The following is a 17,729-nucleotide window of genomic DNA, read 5'->3' as shown; positions in this document are numbered from 1 at the left end:
CTTGGTTTAGCAAAGATAAAAGATTTAAACAAACCGTCTATTCCGAAGCCCATACCTGATAGTAATAGCACTACAGATGTGGAGATAGACGTATCCCATATTTTACACCAAAACAGAACAAATCCTGATTGGAAAAAATGGTTGATCTGGCCCACAGACACAAATAACTGTCAAGATAGATTCCTGAACAAAACACAGGGATTTAAACAGAACAGGCCAGACCCAAGATATACCCAGAGACAACATCCAGGGATAGTTACAACATACAGTGTAGGGAAACTATGCCTCGAATGGCTACAGCAATCCACACTGGCTGAAATTAAGCAACACTTGACTTTACTTAAAGACGGTGCTGACTTGCGTGATTTCATACTGGGACCACGCAAACAGCGTCAAAAGCGTTTCATATAGGCCGGTATATACGCTGCTTACAACGAAGCTTGGAAAGTAACACATCATCTGCTATTGATATAATAGAGCAGGACTTACTAATGTTACAACATGGTCAGTCCCAATTACGTTCTATTGTACAGCTAGGCTGGATGTTGCAAAACCTGCGTTCAGGCTACCTGCCATGGCGCCTAATCAACATAACGTCATTATTTTCTATCTTTAACCTTACTGATAAACAAATCAGTTTGGCACAAAAAGGAGCAGACTATACGATTCTGAGCATTGAAAAACTTGAGAGATTACCATTGACAATGTCAGAGAGACCTGTCATTGAATGGATAATACATGGAACAATTACAATCCCAATAACAACTTTCCAGTTTAAGTATTGCCAAAAATATATACCAGCAGGCCTGTATGAAAGGTTGGGTAAAGGATACATCAAGTCAACATGGAAATTACCTTATACACACAAATGTTATAGTGAAGGGAAAAAAGAGGTATTTCTTAGTGGTAACAATTGTAAAAAATCACTAAGCGATACACTGCTGTGTCAAGGTATTAACTTGCATGGAGCATGCGAAGGGTCTTCAAATAACCTTTCATGTCACCTGCACGGCACTCCTGCAACACAGATAGAGCCATTTTTCAGACAACTTTCCAATGGCAGTTATGTTCTAATAAGTGACCACAGCTGTTGTGGCATGGTGCCAGGAAAAGCCTATCTCATGAGCGTTAGTTCCATGGTCACTTGCTGTATGCAAGTATTGTATCCAAACAGCAATCCAGACATGGAGGCGGCAAATATGGCCTTCTTTGAATATCTCTTCTATTCGAATTGATACTTTAAGCAGAATAAAGTCCATTCTTTTACAGACAACTGTGCCTTTAACCTCGTCCAAAGAGAAGTATGATCTGCAAGTTGCAAGGACAGCAGCAGAGCTACATTCCCTATTATCAACAAATTGTCCTGTGCATTTCGTAGAAATGTTAGGTCAAATCTTAAACATACTTCTATCAAAGATGAGGGAAGAGGATTTACGGTCCATTCAGTTCCCCTGATTAGATCCGGAGTTAATCAAAAAGGAATGGACACTAGTGTCTACTGAACCATTGGTTCAAACTTGACAACCCTCATAGGCAGCCTGATTCAATCGATGCGGTGTATCTTTTATCCGCCCCGTCAGGTGTCATGGCATATTCATAGGGTAGTCAAGAAGCGTGTGGTATGCCTGCCTCACCCGAGGCTACCTCTGGTCCAGGTAGAAGTGTCCAGGAATAACAGGGAGGGTAAATTATTATAAAAGGCAGTGCATCCATATATACATAGGTATATGGTAATCTAGTTACTCGATTACATATATATATCGACAATTCTTAATTGACAGTGTCATCCCCTTTTTCATTAAAAAACATTTGGAGATACACTGCCTTTTATAATAATTTACCCTCCCTGTTATTCCTGGACACTTCTACCTGGACCAGAGGTAGCCTCGGGTGAGGCAGGCATACCACACGCTTCTTGACTACCCTATGAATATGCCATGACACCTGACGGGGCGGATAAAAGATACACCGCATCGATTGAATCAGGCTGCCTATGAGGGTTGTCAAGTTTGAACCAATGGTTCAGTAGACACGAGTGTCCATTCCTTTTTGATTAACTCCAAATCTTAAACATGTCTGATACCAGTGGCATCGCACATGTATTTAAGACAATTTTTTCGGGACTGTTAACACCCTTTGAAACAGTTCTGGGCATATTCCCGAATTTTGTCCATTCCTTTTTCGGCGGCCTGCCTCTTCTTTTGGGACTTGTAGCAGGAATTTTATTTTTGATCCTTCTGCTCCGATATGGCAAGCCAAGCCACAGACAGAACTCCAGCTACAATGGAAGAAACGATCCTAGCAATACGCTACCGAGACCGCATCACTAAAGTGCTCGGATTGGCCCGGCTAAGAGATCTTAGTGCAACCTGGTTTCTTTCATTCAGACCAATCTGGCAAGATTGCATCTTACCTGTGCTTTGATGTCTGCTATGCGGAGAAGAATGCGTGTTAGACATCTGTCTTACACTACCATCAGCAGTACCAATGGATATCGATGCTTTGCTAGGTCCGGTAACGACTCATGCAACGTATTGTCCCCAGCGGCTACCTATTCTGATGACGGCATTCGTTGAGACTTCACCATTACGAGTAGGTGGCGGTGAAGTACGAGAGGAAAGCAGCACCAAACAGTTACAACCTTCTGTGAGCATTGCTGATCCCGACATCGATGATAGCAATCATTCTCACATAAGCACAATTTCAGAATTTTCGAACTTAGTCGAACTTTCACCTGATGTTGTAGACCAATTTTTTGCAAGCCTGTCTGATATGATGTTCTCCCCTGAACAAAAACAATACTTTTTTAAACGAGTACACAGCGTTCCCTGAACTCTGAATTCGGCCTTCAGTTTTGATAAACAGACCTACTGAAAAACATTTGGAACTATTTTTCCCCTGAGAGCGAAATTATTTTTCGACTTCCAAAATATTTACCTTTTATTTTGGCACACAGTAATCTGCTTAAAGTAGAACTATTCTTAGAGAACAGAGCTTCTATTTTTAGAGACACTAGAGACAATATTTTACCTCAGCCTCTAGCACATGTACAGTATTGTATAAATATGTGATGAATTGGTCTCGACTTTCTTTTCTGTATTCAGAGCCATTTCATGTGTAATTTTTGCAATTCATTCAGCTGATACACATATGCATTTTTTAACTGAATGATAACACTGCTTGAAAAGCGTACAGTACCAATACTCATTTTCGTGTATTTTCCACATACCATTTCAAATGCGAATTATGTATTTTGGGGTGGGTTGTAAAACATACATGCATCGTTATATGTTTAATATTGCTTAGTTTTTAGTAATGATGGACATTAATTCGTGGAGTGGGTGTTGTGTTTCTATCTAGGACCCTAATTCGATATTCCCAAGTTATGCCCTTATGTGGTTATAATAAATAGTATCTGTTGGAACCTGGGATGTCAGGTCACCTAGGGTAGCCTGGCCTAGGGTAAGACACAATACTAGAGTCACAAGTGTGAAGGTTGCAAACCACCCAGCAGTAATTCCACGCAATAACACATAAAAAGTACACTACACCAATGTTGGAAAAATAAGTACTTGTTTATAAAAATAATATCTTTGCTCTCTTGGTTCTAGAATTCACAGTTCAATATAATACATTCTGTCAGGAGAAGAAACAGTACTTTTAAAATTGCCAAATAATGTCAACACACAGTTCTATGAACTTATCAGCACATTACATTTAGATGTCTTGAAATCAGTAGTCCTATTTTCAGAGCTGCTAACTTATTTCAGTAATTATCATCAATAATACATTTACTCAGACACCAACATTGACCAGATTTGACTTCAATGAGGTGCCCTAAACTCTTCTCATCAGCACCATTACCTCACCAACCAGGTACACGTACAATGAGGAATTTCAGTTAAACCAGAAGTTTACTTAGACATCAGCAAACTCTATGAGGAACTTATGCCTTTACTTAACCAGCAGATTCCTTCAGCCCTCTATTCGCAGTTGGTTCCCTCAAGCTACTCCCCACCTTGTATCATACAGTGGAAGAAACGACCAGTGTCTGAGTTACTCCTTTATGGGCTCTAGCGCCACTTTCCCCTTGCAGATAACCTCCTTACTTGTAGAAGATCTGGCGGTTGAAGTCTTGGTACACCAGGAGATGGGGGGGTGACCACCTGGCAAGTCAAAGGAACCAAGCGCTGGCAAAGCTCACCAGCTTCCAGGGCCCCTCAGCCTTTCCCACCCCGCTCGAGCCAACTGCTCTGTAAGGCTCACGAGCGGAGAAGGACAGAGTAATCAGAATTCCCCTGCCGCTATCAGGCTCCTCAGGTTTCCCTTCCCGCTCACGCCAGCTCCTTCAGGAGGCGCTCGAGCAGGGAAGAGGTGACACCACACGCTTTCAGCCGCCGAAGGGTTTCTGGCGCTCCTCCTCAGCTCTGATCAGGGGAACACTACACCTTCAGGCATGCGCGAGGCGCCCGCGCTGTCCCCGCCTCTCACCTCGCTAGCTCCGATGGTGAGACGCTGCTCTCACGCGCTAACTTCCGAGGGCGAGACGCTTCTCTCTCGGGCCTGCTCGATCCTAGGCCCATACCTGAACTGTGGAAGTGGGAACGCTGGGGGCATGCGCGATAGCGCTCAAATACCTTCAAAACAATGGCACATCCACCACAACGCGGCCGGTGCCCCCGGGGTCCTGTACACGGCGAGATCAGCGACGCTTCATAAAAACCGGCACCCCCTTTCCTTCCTCTGTTTCCTGAGAGGAAGTAGAGTCCTGTCGCCTGCGTTTTAGGTAAGGTCCCACAGGGACACACTGGCCAAAGTCTGCTTTACACCTAAGGCGATGGAACCTAGAGCTATATCTCTTCACAGGTCAGCTCCCAATCTCTATCCTTCAGAGACTTCTTAACCCTTGGTGCTGGTAGGGATTGGGGATGAAGTGCACCCTTCCAAAGGTCTCCCTCACTGGGCAGAGGACTGCGCTCCGCAGCGCTGCAGTCTCCTTCTCCTTTTGACACCCCGCTATGTCTAAGCTAGGGGTTGGTCAGGCGCCCAGGGTCTCCAGCCATCCAAAACAGCAGGGTCAGGACAAATAACCCAAGGGAGGAAGGGTGGTGAATCAGTAAGGCAACCCTCTGACTATCCTACCTCCACCTTTTGCTACAGCCTGTCCTCCAGCTGACTCACTCTGGTTAGACAAAATGGCTGTCCAGCATTCCGCCTTTTATAGGCTGACCCTCAGGAGTCCAGAAGGGACCAGAAGGTTCTGGAACGCCCTATTCTACTCTATGGGACAGGTTCTGGGTTTGGCAGTTAGGACAGTTAGTAGCCACCATTTTGTGACTCCAACTATTTTCCTGTCAGAACAGGCCTCTAGGCCTTGGTGAAAAACTATGAGGGGGGAAAAGAACACCTATCCCCTTGACCAACACCTAGAAAAAGTTAGTGGACACAAAAATTATTAAAGGTATGAGGGGCAAAAGGGGGACAAAATAAATAATAAATTGGAGGGACTATGCAAAAAGCCAGACAGGTCTAACAGTATCCTTATAAAGGCATTAGAATCCTATCCATATTTAGTAATAGCCCATGCAGTCCAAATACACACAAGGCTACTCCCCTAGACTCCTAGAAAGTACAACGCGTTCTTTAAACAAACCAAGCCTCCAGCAGCCCGGGAATTCCCCCTTCTTTTGTTCTGATTTGCACAAGAACTCCTGGAGTCCAGAAAGAACTGTTAGTTCTTAGTGACGTCTTATGTCCAACCTTACGTCAAACCCGGCACCTTTCAGGTATACATATACCAACGTTGCCTTAAGCAAACACACGGTGGTTTGGAGCAGAGCGGCTATCTACTTGCCCGACGCCCAGCTGATGCGAGAGCCGAAGAAAGCCGACCCTCCGTTGACGCACTGAGAGAGACGCTGTCTTTTCTCTTGCTGAGAAATCCAGCTCCAGTGTTTCCAGTCACCCTTGCGGGTTGTTGGGAGATCGAGTCATGAGAGATACAGGACCTCCTACATTCTAGAACCAAGGTACGGAGCTGACTAAACCCTTAAGAGATTTCTTGATTCAGATTCTTGGCAAAAACCAACTTAACTTAAACTGCAACTTACTTACTCCTTCCCACGTATTAGGCTTAGGTCAGGTACACCGGGGTAGGCGTATATTAGAAGCACCAGTTGAGTATGTTAGTCAATGTTTTTATGTATGTATATATTTTATCCGTTTTAAAGTATCATATGGCTAAGAAACCATATCAATGCTTTTACAGTATTATTTCATGATACTCCTTTTACTGTACGCACTTTACTTTATGATAAGTATTGCAATTGTGGCAACTCACTTCTCTTGCATGAGAAAGAAGACTGCTCAATAAATAACACCTTTTATTGAAAACGCCCGTCTCTCTATTGACTGAGTGAAATAGTTGTCTATTGTTTTCACACGACTCTAGAGATACACTCTTTATTCTGAGGGAGCAAAGTTGTCATGTTTATGCGGTTGTCAGAAGCTAATCCCTTCTTGTCTAAATCAGGAGAGTTAACTCTTTCCTGAACATTCGAGAAAGTTTCTATTGACCTCTGAGCTAGATGGCAAAACTAATTAAGTCTAATATAGTCAGTAGAGACCTAGATGACCTCAGTCCTACGTCTACACTGCTGTCTGTATTATTCCAATGCGCAGAGCCTATTGGGAATATAGGAACTACACTACAGGATTGAAGCTGATGATCCTGAAGATCTTCCACAAGGGTGACCCATCACTGTGCCACATATTTAAAATATAATATGACGCATTCTGGGACCGAAAATGTGAATTAAGTACAAAAGCAATGCTTAGGTCCTGGCTATGTTTCTCTTGTTTTCCAAACGATTTCAGAGTGAACAAATATTTTAAAACATAGGATTGCACGTTTAAACAATAACAACGTAAGGTCAACCCACAACACTAGAGTAATCAACTCACAGTTCAATGCTGGATAAGGATAACAGAGCACTCCCTGTTCCGAAGTGGAACATAGTTCAACTCTTGGCTTTACCTGACCTCGTTTCTCCATGTGTGGTCTCTGCAAAGAAATGACGACATATGCAACTGACACCAAAGCATATTCAGTTACTGTGCAAACCCAATAGTCTCCTTTGGAAGCAAGACTGCTGGTCGGATGGAAGGTCTAGCAGTCAAGGGGTTAAAAAAACGCACTCAACAACTGACATGTTTCAAGATATGTAACTTAGAAGGTGTTTCTAATTAGAGTGAAGCACACAAACAGTAATATGAATGCAACTGAGAAGTAACAGACCAATGCATGAAAGGCGCCAGGCACAAAGGTCAATATTAATAATTAATGCAACAGATGCAAAGTCCCACCGATTGCTCTAACAAAAAGACCCACAAAAAATATAAATTGAAAAAGGGCTTTATTGCTAGGTTGTAATTGGGAAGCCATTCGTGTTCCCATTTGCATGGCCACATTTTGAATACATCCAGTATAAAGGTGAACATGTAGAGTCCCATGCCATTTAAACTACAGATTTAAATCATTTAAAGTGAGAAGTCATACCTGTGAACCACAGCCTTTTCTACACCTTCTACATATGCTGTACTATCAGTTCTGCAGTTCACAGTCCTGATGACATTTGGTGATGTAATGTACAATTTTCAAAGTAGCACACACAGATTGCTTTCCTTCACACTAGAATATACTAAGACTCTCACGATGGTGGCCCGGTGAACTCTCAGCTTTGCGCTGGGATTACAAGTATTAGTGTCGTGATTTTTATCTCATCTGGTAATCACCAGGAGGAATAAAAATTAAACCTCAGTTAAATTTCTCCAGGACACTCCTGCTGAAATGTTATGACTGACTTTTTTTCATAGGCCACTCTTTAGTGTCCTTTCCTAAATACAAACATTATAAGCCAAGTTTGAAATAAAAAGCAGTCTACGGTTTTGTTGACTTATTTAGGCAAAACTATAAGAATCACCACAAATGTAGTTAGACATAGTTCGTATTTAATACTTATTTTTTTTAAACACACTAGGGTGCATTTTTACTTATATGCTCTGAAGGTTATTTAGAGTTTAACAAACAGGGTACTCCTCCACAAATGTGTCAGAGTACCCTGTCTGTCAAGCTGACACACTGCCCACTCTTTAGGGTCAGGGGATCAGGTATGTTGCCGCTGGCAAAGCTACCACTGATGGCCTTACTAACATGGGGCCATTGCTGTACATACTTCAGACGTTCTGCCCTATTTGGGGCAGATGTTCTGAGATACTTTTCTTTCCTTTTCAGAACTCCCAGGAAACGCCTTGGGGTCCTGAACAGGAATAAAGAAAATTTGACCCTCGAACTCTGGGAGAAAACTTGCATTGTGTCAGGGTCATTAAATTAGTTGTTTACTTTTAACTTTGGGAGTTTGTTTTTGAAATATAAAAAAAGTTTGTTGAGTGGCTGCATTACATTTGCAGTTACTCAGCAAATTTTCAAAGCCTTCAGAGAGGCCACCGTGGCAGCTGCTCTTCTGATGGCATAAAGATATCCACCAGACAGGCAGAAATGCTAAATAAGGTGGCTGTAGTCCACCATGGCAGCGCAATACATGCCCGTGTTGCCCAGACAGAATAAAGTACAGCCAGTCATAATAAAAATAACCTCCTCTGTACTTTAAAGCAGTTGAGGCACTCTAAAATTATTTAGTACATAGTTTGCATCACTAATTACATTCCCCACTGTAAAAAAAAATCCTTGTGCAAATTGCACATCCCTGGTTTGTGAAAGGGAACAGTACACCAGGCTCTTAGTGAAGAGATGTTGTCTGTAAAAACACATTGAGCAAAACAATAAACATGATTCAAGATGTTTACTTAAGGGTGAAGCATAGTAATAATAAAACAAATGCAACTGAAAAGTTACAGACCAATATGCATGGAAGATGCCAGGCTCGTATGTGAATTAACATAATGTGAAAGCAACAGTTCAAAATTCTGACTCTATATTCCTTACAAAAACACACACACACAACCAAATATCAAGTGCTTTAATTCTAGCCTTTTGTGTTCCCATTTGCATAGACATATTATTTATACAAACAGAATAAAGGTAAACGTCCAGTCGACATGTAATAAAAACTACAGGTGTAACATATTTTAATTGAGAAGTCCTACCTCTTGATTTTTGCAATCATGAGTCACTGTCTTTTCCACATCCTCTACATCTGCCGCTCTATCAGTTTTGCAGTTCGTAGTCCCAATGGCATTGGGAGATGTAGAATTTGTCAAGTAATACACACTAAGCACTTTCCATCTACTAGAAAATACCAAGATTCTCATAAGTGGCCCTGTGATTCTAGCCTTTTGCAGGGATCACAATTATGAGCGTTGTACTTTTTATCACACACAGTAATTACCAGGTGCAATAAAATTGGCATCCCTCTTAAATTTCGGCAGATCACTCCTGCTGGAATTTAAAGGAATAAAAATGCCCATTTAATACTGAGGCCTTCCAATTTTGATGCAGGAAGCCGGAAAATGTACAGGATGAAACTCTTAACAGAGGGATAATTATTGCACTTGGCAATTACTGAGCATGATAACGTTTTCCCCCTTTAAATTTCAGCATGTCAAACCTGCTGGAAATAAAAAGAGGACACATGTCCAGTAAATACTGGTACATGCAGTTTCTGGTTCTTATCACATCAAAATCTGCATCTCACTTGTAACATGACAAGTATTCCACTCAACATAATCCGAACACATAGGTGTTGGATTTTGTCAGGAGCAATTATTATCACATTGTTACTCAACTAGTCTTACAACAAACCCTTTTGAAGTTAATGGCTGATAAATTGGAAAAATAGCACTTGTTATTGTATCTCTGTAATCAATGACGAGCCTTCATGCCAATTTATTCGAGCTAAATGTGGAACAGTTTCAGTGAAAATGTAGCTTACTCCATCTTCCGTTGTTCTGGTGGCTTATTACAGAAGGTGCCACGGGGCGCAACAAGCGTTTGTGCCCGTATCGCATGCCACTAGGCACGCTGGTATTACAGAAGGGGCCGTAGACAATGGTCTGCGGCCCCTTCTGTAATACTAAAAGTTCTGGTGCACATGTGGCCCCAGCGCTTTCTCAACAAGGCATATCTTTAATTGCATTGGGGCATAAGATTCCTTTGCCTCTGCACCTGCACCGGATTAAAGATATGGGAGCAGAGGCAAAGAAGATGTCAGGAGGCGCACTGACAGTTCGCCCCCTAATGGCAGCCCTCAGGAGGGGGGAAAAGCGGTCCTATGGACCTCCCCCCAGACATCCCTTTGTAGGCAGGCAGTCATTCACTGCACCCACCTACATGGGGATCTCAAATTCTTTGTTACAGTACAGGCGGAGTGCCGCCTGCACAGAGAAATATGGAGCAGCTTTTAAACAGCTGCTGCGTATTTCTCTTGAATGTGCTGACCTGGGGAGCAGCACAAGTACACAGCTGCACTGAGAACAGCACATTCTACCTGATAGGGCGTATTTTTCCTGTTCGCACTCAGTGCACCTGCTTAACCACTTGGATGCTAAGCTGCTTCCTGCACGTCAATGTTAATTCTATTGAAATCAATGGAAACTCCATGACGAGTTACCCTTGTCATTAGCATCCAAGTGGAGGAGCGCCGTGGCGCAAACAGGAACAATGCGCCCTATCTATAATAGGGCCCTGGTGTCTTTGATTCTGTGGTAAAAATGCCTACTTAAGGACTGTAAGGTGGGTGTGTATAATTGGGAATGTTTATTTTGTCCTCAAATACTGCTGTCTGTATTGAGATAGACATTTACACAAATTAAATAATCCCTGCTCTAAGAGGTCCAAAATTCAAAACTCGTCACAAATAAATGCTTTTTAAGACTGATTCTTAATATGACATTTTTGAGTGTCGTTTTCAAATCACAGACATAACAAGCCAAGTTTGGAATGCAAAACGGTGTATAGTTTTGTTTACCTATAAAGACAAACCTTAACAATCAAACCTTAACTACAGCAATCGGACATAATCCATACTTCATGCTGCCAATTTCTTTTTTTTAAAACACAATACGTTGCATTTTTTACTCAAAGACTCTGGGGGTAATTTAGAGTTTAGCGGACAGTGTACTTCTCCACAAATGTGGCTGAGCACGCGGTCAGTCAAACTGATGGTCTAGCCACTCTATTTAGCATCAGACGATCAGCCCTGATGCTGCTGGCAGAGCCACCAATGGTTCTGCAGGTGGAAAGCTCAAGATTGACAGCCCCACGAGGTACTTTTCGTTCCTGTTCAGCACTGCCAAGAAAAGTCTGGTTGTCCTGAACAGAAAAAAAGAAAAAAAGAAAAAAATAACCATTAAACCCTGGGAGAAAACTCGCTCAACAGTAGTTATTTAAAACAAAAGAAAATGTGTTGAGTGGCCGCATGGAAAATGGCAGCCACTCAGTAAACTCTCATTGTCTTCAGAAGAGACACCGCGGAGATGGCTCCTCGGATGCCATAGAGACCTCTGACATAAAAGCAGAGATCTCTCAATATGGTGGGATGCAGTCAACCAGGGCAGCAGCGCACATGTCTCTGCTGCCCTGGTGGAATAGTATAGCGAAACAAAGAAGCACTCTAAAATTAATTTAATGACCTCTTGATTACTGGCCTTCGTTACATGAATGCCACTCCTTTGATAAGTTAGAGCTGGAGGATATAGCACTGGTTTTCTACATATCTAGGTTTTGATTACTCGCACAAAGACTTACATTTTTCTCATCCATTCAATATTAGGATTGTATCTTCTGTCATTTGGAACTACCATATCACAAATGAAGAACTTGCTTAAGGCAGTATGGCTACAAACCACCAGATTTCCCTTAGGCACAGAAAGGTTTGTTATTAAAACCTGGGCAATCCACTCAGACAGAACGTGCTAAGGCAGATGAAAAAAGTTAGCAGGGTTGATTAACTATTAATAATAAAAACAGCTGAGCTCTTTAATTTTAGCATCGCCATGCTATATTGATTAGTGTGTGCTGAGCCCTCTGCTTTCGACAAATATAAAACACACATTTTATCACAATTGTTTTTCAAAACTGTCAGTAATTCTGAACTATATTCGGAACTCTATTTTCACAAGTGTGGTTGAATAATCCAGTATGATGTTTTAAAGAACTGAAGGTTTTTTAAAGGATGCACATTTTCAAATTCCTGGCCGAAAGAAGTCCCTTTGTGCTTTTGAGGCTAGGTAAGCGAGTAGCGAGATGTTGCAAGGTCGATATTATTTGGTCAAAGACTGACTCCGGGTAAGAAAGGGCATTCTTGGGGCTCTTCGTTTCTTTCTCAGCGGCTCAGTCGTTCATGCCATCGGAAGGTCATGATAAGCTGCATATCTCCCAGTCACATGATGATAAATCTGTAGAGAAACGTAAAATTAGAGTTATCAGTGTTGAACAAGACTTATAAACTGTTCTATATCACAGACTCTTCTGTCACGGTCTTACGGGGACGTCACAACATCAGAGTTGGACAGCACTGCAATTTATTACAAAAGCATACACCCCTGCCTTGCCAGTAATTCAAAATTTGCAGAGAAAATTCATTGGATAATATTGCAGCTGGATGGGATTGCGTAATAGGACACGCTCTGTTTGTCACAGGATGAAAGAGACAGTGAAGCAAGCGGACATCAAATAGGCTTAGCATTATGTAGTAAGTACTCTCGAAACGAAAGACGAGGAGAACATAATTTAATTACATATATTGTGCTGGAGGATAGTGAAGGGAGAGGACACAGGAACATCTCCAGCAGCAGTAACTGTCAGAAGTCAAATCCAAGCATTCTGAATCTTACAACCTAGCATTCTAAACGTATTACATCATGACATTCCTGCACTGGAATCCTAAGTGTTTAGGATTCCAATACCTGCTTAAGCCAGCTGAAATACTACATATCTTTACTAATATACCACACATTATCAATACGAGGAGAATGACTTAAAATGATTATTGTTATTGATACATGGGCCTAATATGTTACATTTTTTAAACAGCCAAATTACCACTATGTCCATGAACCTAAACTGCTCTGCATCCTCGACGTAGAGTCCTTGCTGAATCCCGAAAAGTCCTTGGCTACAAACATATGTTTCCAGATGTTGCTATACAAGATACAACGTGTCACATTTTGTACCTTTTGGCTGTCCAATGCCGATTTTCAAGGTCGTGTACAGCATCACAATCAAGATATTATTACTACGTTCTGAAAACAAGCAGTACACAGAAAGACTATGGAGAAAATGTACTACTTTGAGATTTAGCCAACAGACCAGATTAGTAGAAGTCTGAGACTTGTCAAAATACGTAATAAACCGTGCAGTCTTCATAACAACGGTCTCTCCGAGTACGAGTGAGTTTTCACTGCTGTTTAACCCTTTATTGTTATAGTTCAATAGTATTGCGTGACAGCAAGATGGCAAAGCCCCTTTCAGTGCTACAGATGTAGGGAAGAGAAGGGCATTACGAACGAGCCAGATTTAATTCTCTTAATAAATTCTTAATTTTCTTTTGTGTTAGCAGTAGGAATACTGGCACGTCTTTAAGGGAGATTTGTGAGCACAGCTCACATTCTCTCAAGTGAGTCCTCTTTGAGAATTGCACCTGGGGTAAAATCTCACCTTTAAAGATAATTTCAGAACGCTTGTAATTCAACATTAATATACTTTAAAGTTGAGCTTTTTTTTTTAAGCTGGTCAAAACTACTGGTTCCCAGCCACCAGTGGATACTGGAAATGCTGCAGCAAAATTATCCACTCAGAGGAATAAAATGTGTGGCCAAGCCATTTAATAAAACTGTAATCTGCGAGAAGTGAACTGATGCAGTCAAATCATTCTTTGGGGTTAAGCCTCTAATCCCCACATTTTACCAAGGGCATATTTCTTCTGAATAAATACCAATGTGTTGATTCACGGTAGATTCAGGAATAAAAAATCGTTGACAAAGCCGATAAGCCTGCCTTCAGAGTCCTAATGCATGCATTAGCACATTAAAGCTAGGCATATTGACACCGCCAATTTGTTTCGTTTGCTTGCAAAGCTTGTACATAGTGGTTGTGATAAAAGCAACGGTGGTAATCAAAGTAGAAAAGTCACATACAGCCCCACCCTCCTATCTATGGCCTCATAAATTATGCCATCTAAAACCAATGTGGAATAATATTTGGATCCTTCATTTTATAAACTAGACTGCTTCATGAGCTTGCTGTAAAATCCCCTCACCTCTCACATGATCTGTGAGCGACCACCTTGGGTGGAGAAACATGTCCATAAAGACTACTGGAAGTCAACTTACAGCTCCTTTGCCACATAATACTCTGGCACAGCATGTGCACATCTCTATCTCAGAATCCTCACATGACACAAGTTCTGTTTTTATAGTGTGTGCTTGCAGCAATGGAAATTAAACAAAACTGATTCTTACGTACAAATTCTGTGCCTTGGAGTTCTTACATAAGGGGACGTAACCCCAACTCTCACGCTGGCTCCAGGCGAGTGGAGACTGCTTGCCTGGACACTGTTCTGGAGTCCAGACAGAATGGCACCTATACAGTGAGGGGTCACGGTGGAACATGGCAGCCTTCAACATGAACAGAAAGACCTCAGGGCCATCGGTTCCTGCAACACGACTGCACTCTCAGCTGAAGCTAAGCCTAGCCAGGTGCAGACTACGGGTGGGACATGCACCCGAAATAGGAGGATGTTGGTGTGAAGTATTTAGAGTATGGCTAAGTATACACTTGAAGTACGGTGGACAAATTTCAGCCTGTTTTTGGCAGATGTCCCACAGTGCTGAACTCTAAATTGCCACCTATAAGTCTGGCTTGCCCTCACCCCTCCAAGACTATCAAACAACAGAGAAGGCTCTGTATTTACATGTTCTCACTTTAAGCAATTAGGGAAAAAGAGACCTGCTTTTACAGAACCTGTTTCTGGTCTAATGTAACGAGAAACTTGACAAAACGTTTCTTATGTAAGGAGGCAAAGCAACACTGTTCTTATGTACAACATATGCAAAGCACTCTTTCACTCATTGGGTCGTGTTTGTGTTGTATAAGACTGCTTAGTAACTAAAGGTTTAATGCTACACTTCGTTAAGGAGAGTGACACAAGAAGAGGAATGAAGAGTCTTGTTTAACTACAGGTTAGTAGGCTTTAGAGAAGGCACAGCTAGAGGTGAATGCAGCAATAACTCAATGAATATATTTGACAAGGATTCACTAACTCAGTGATGTTAACAGCAGCTATAAGCACTGAACTGTGACATTAAATCAGCCTTTTCTGCAGAGCAGAAATAGGTGTGTTTTATTAATCATCTATCCATAACGACTGGAGCTGCTGTCAGAGCTCTTTTTCATTCTCCTGGATTCGAAGTGAGGTGGCTGGAAGCGGTGTAAGTCCAGCCCCACTGCCTTAATTACCGGCATGGGAAAAGCAGGGAAGATGCAGGCAGCAACTCTGGGCTGGGGAAGGAAGGAAGAAGCAAGTGAAGGCATGACCTAAGTAATCATCATAACACATGTGGAAACTTGTAGGAGAACTGTAGAAACTAAGAAAATGCCTGGTTAACTCTGAAACCCATTATAAATGTGTGTGATTCAGGTGATCAGATCAAGATTCTTCATGAAAAATATCTTGGTAAATATTTGTTCTATGTTAGTGATCTTAGCCTACGAGGTCGTTCAATGTTTTAATGTGTAAATTAACTGTTTGCCACTTGTACTTCACTGTTGCCATCACAGCCCTTCATTCTTTAGAAACTTGGAAAATAAACAGTAAGTCAGATGGGCTATAGTAGCTGTTTCAAACTTTTCAAAGCGCTTTCATGCTCCTGACAGAAAGGGATCTACTAATTGATGTACAGGTTATGCCTCCCAAATACTTGTGTTCTTTAGCGACGAACGCCCTTGACTACGTCTGTTGTTCTAGCTCCCTATTCGACTAAATATTTATGTTTTCAAATAAGTTAAGGGGAAGTAGTCCTATAGAGCATCTCAAACTTGTGAGTGTTAAAACTCTGGCCCGCAGCGATGAAAGACAGGCTTTCAGTGCAAAGAATATCACTTTCAACTCCAACAGGTCTACGTAAAAGGAACTAATATGATCTACCAAAAAAACCACTGCTGGAGAACCAGTTTTACTCTGAAGGATCCGCTGTGACCAATTGTGACCATGAGTTATTGGCGGGCAGAAAAAGGAAGACTCACACCATAAAGTTTGTCCAGTTTTGCTCCTTGTGCTTTGCCAGATGAAGCTTCAAGAACACATACTGAGGTTGGTATAGAATTTGAAGCAAGCCACCAAAATCCCAAGACTCGGCAATACCCGACTGCATTTTGTTCCTATTTGCTGCTCCGATGAAATAGCTGGCCAGGAATGGCACTGGAACTTCATCAGTTGCAGAAAGGCAGTCACCAATCCCAGGTTCTTGGTGAAGACCCACGCGGCTGCATTGTGACCCAAGGGCAACGTCCTATGCTAGTAATGTTGGTTTCCCACCCTGAACAGGAACTGCTTCCTGTGCCCCTGTAGGACGGGTATGTGGAAGTCTTAGTCCTCCAAGTACAACAATTGTGCTTCGACCAGGGGCAAACTTAACTTTGCAGGGAGATGAACTAGTCCAAATAATTTTGTGCACAAGGACGTAGTAAATATAATATAATCATCTCTTTTCTGAAAACGGAATAGGCTCTAGTTCATCTAAAAGAAGCATCTTCTCACCCTCCTGTAATGCTGCTTATGATGGCAAATTAGGTACACTTGGCCTGGGTGGGTAAAGCTGAGGGAGCTGAGCCTCTTTTGGGGATTGGGGGCAGGGTCTTGCTCTTTCCCTGAAGCATTTACTTATTTACTGGTTATTGGAACCTGAGGAGACCGATACATCTATGGGGGACTTTGTACAAAATGCCACTTTGTATTAGTGACAGAACTAAAGGGATTTGCAGAATGCAAAAGAGGTAGCAGTCTTGGTTGTAACACTTGGGTGGTACGCCGCATTATGGTAGTGGCTGAGTCTGTCTTGTTCTCCAGCAGGAACTTGGCAGTTCTGCTCTGCTAAGGCTATGTGTCTCTTAGACACAATTAAACAATTAAACTTGCACCACAGATGCAGTCCATAGCTGGTTTCGATATTACTGGCACTGGTGTTTCTAAGTTCGAAACCCACAAAATGGAAAAATTACACCCTGTATGTCCAGAGCTGATCTGCCTCATTTTCAACATCGGAGAACTCCTTTCCCTTAAGGGTCACTAGCAAAATGAGCTGACTGGATTTTTGACTGTTTTTGTGATAGTTATTGCCCAGAGATATTGAAATTGCCAGCTTTGGCACGGTAGATTTTTTCCAATCCCACAGGCCTGCTTGGCAACAGTGGACTTTTGTGGAGAAGCCACGGTTTCTACCAGACGATTAATGTCCCCATTTTTGGTGCTTCTGTACACACTAACTCCTGAGCCTTGGCCATGATTGAACAGTGGCTCCAGAAGCAGGTACTGATCTTTGTTGTCATCATTACTAATGTCCGACGAGGAGGCTGGGTCGGCATCTAGTTCTCCAAGTGTGGCCTCTAGTGACTAAAATCATCCTGGAGTGTCTCAGAGCATGTATGGGACCAGCAACTCAGTGAAAACCAGATCTTACAGAAGAGACAACGTGTTTTAAGCCAAGTGATGGTA

At 42.1% G+C, this 17,729-nt stretch overlaps 1 protein-coding gene across 1 annotated transcript in view; it reads right to left on the bottom strand.

The window, feature by feature from the left end:
• Positions 1-9,023: 9,023 nt before the first annotated feature.
• Positions 9,024-17,729, bottom strand: part of DERA (deoxyribose-phosphate aldolase) — a 269,417-nt gene continuing 260,711 nt past the window's right edge. The window contains exon 9 of the mRNA XM_078674029.1: positions 9,024-12,414. Coding sequence (XP_078530155.1) covers positions 12,358-12,414 — 57 coding nt within the window. The 3' untranslated portion in view covers positions 9,024-12,357. The remainder of the gene's footprint in view (positions 12,415-17,729) is intronic.

The sequence above is a fragment of the Lissotriton helveticus genome, chromosome 1_1 (genome assembly GCF_964261635.1).
Source record: "Lissotriton helveticus chromosome 1_1, aLisHel1.1, whole genome shotgun sequence".
NCBI classification, from domain to species: Eukaryota; Metazoa; Chordata; class Amphibia; order Caudata; family Salamandridae; genus Lissotriton; species Lissotriton helveticus.
Note: the sequence above shows the minus strand (reverse complement) of the source record. Positions and strands in the feature narration are given on the sequence as shown.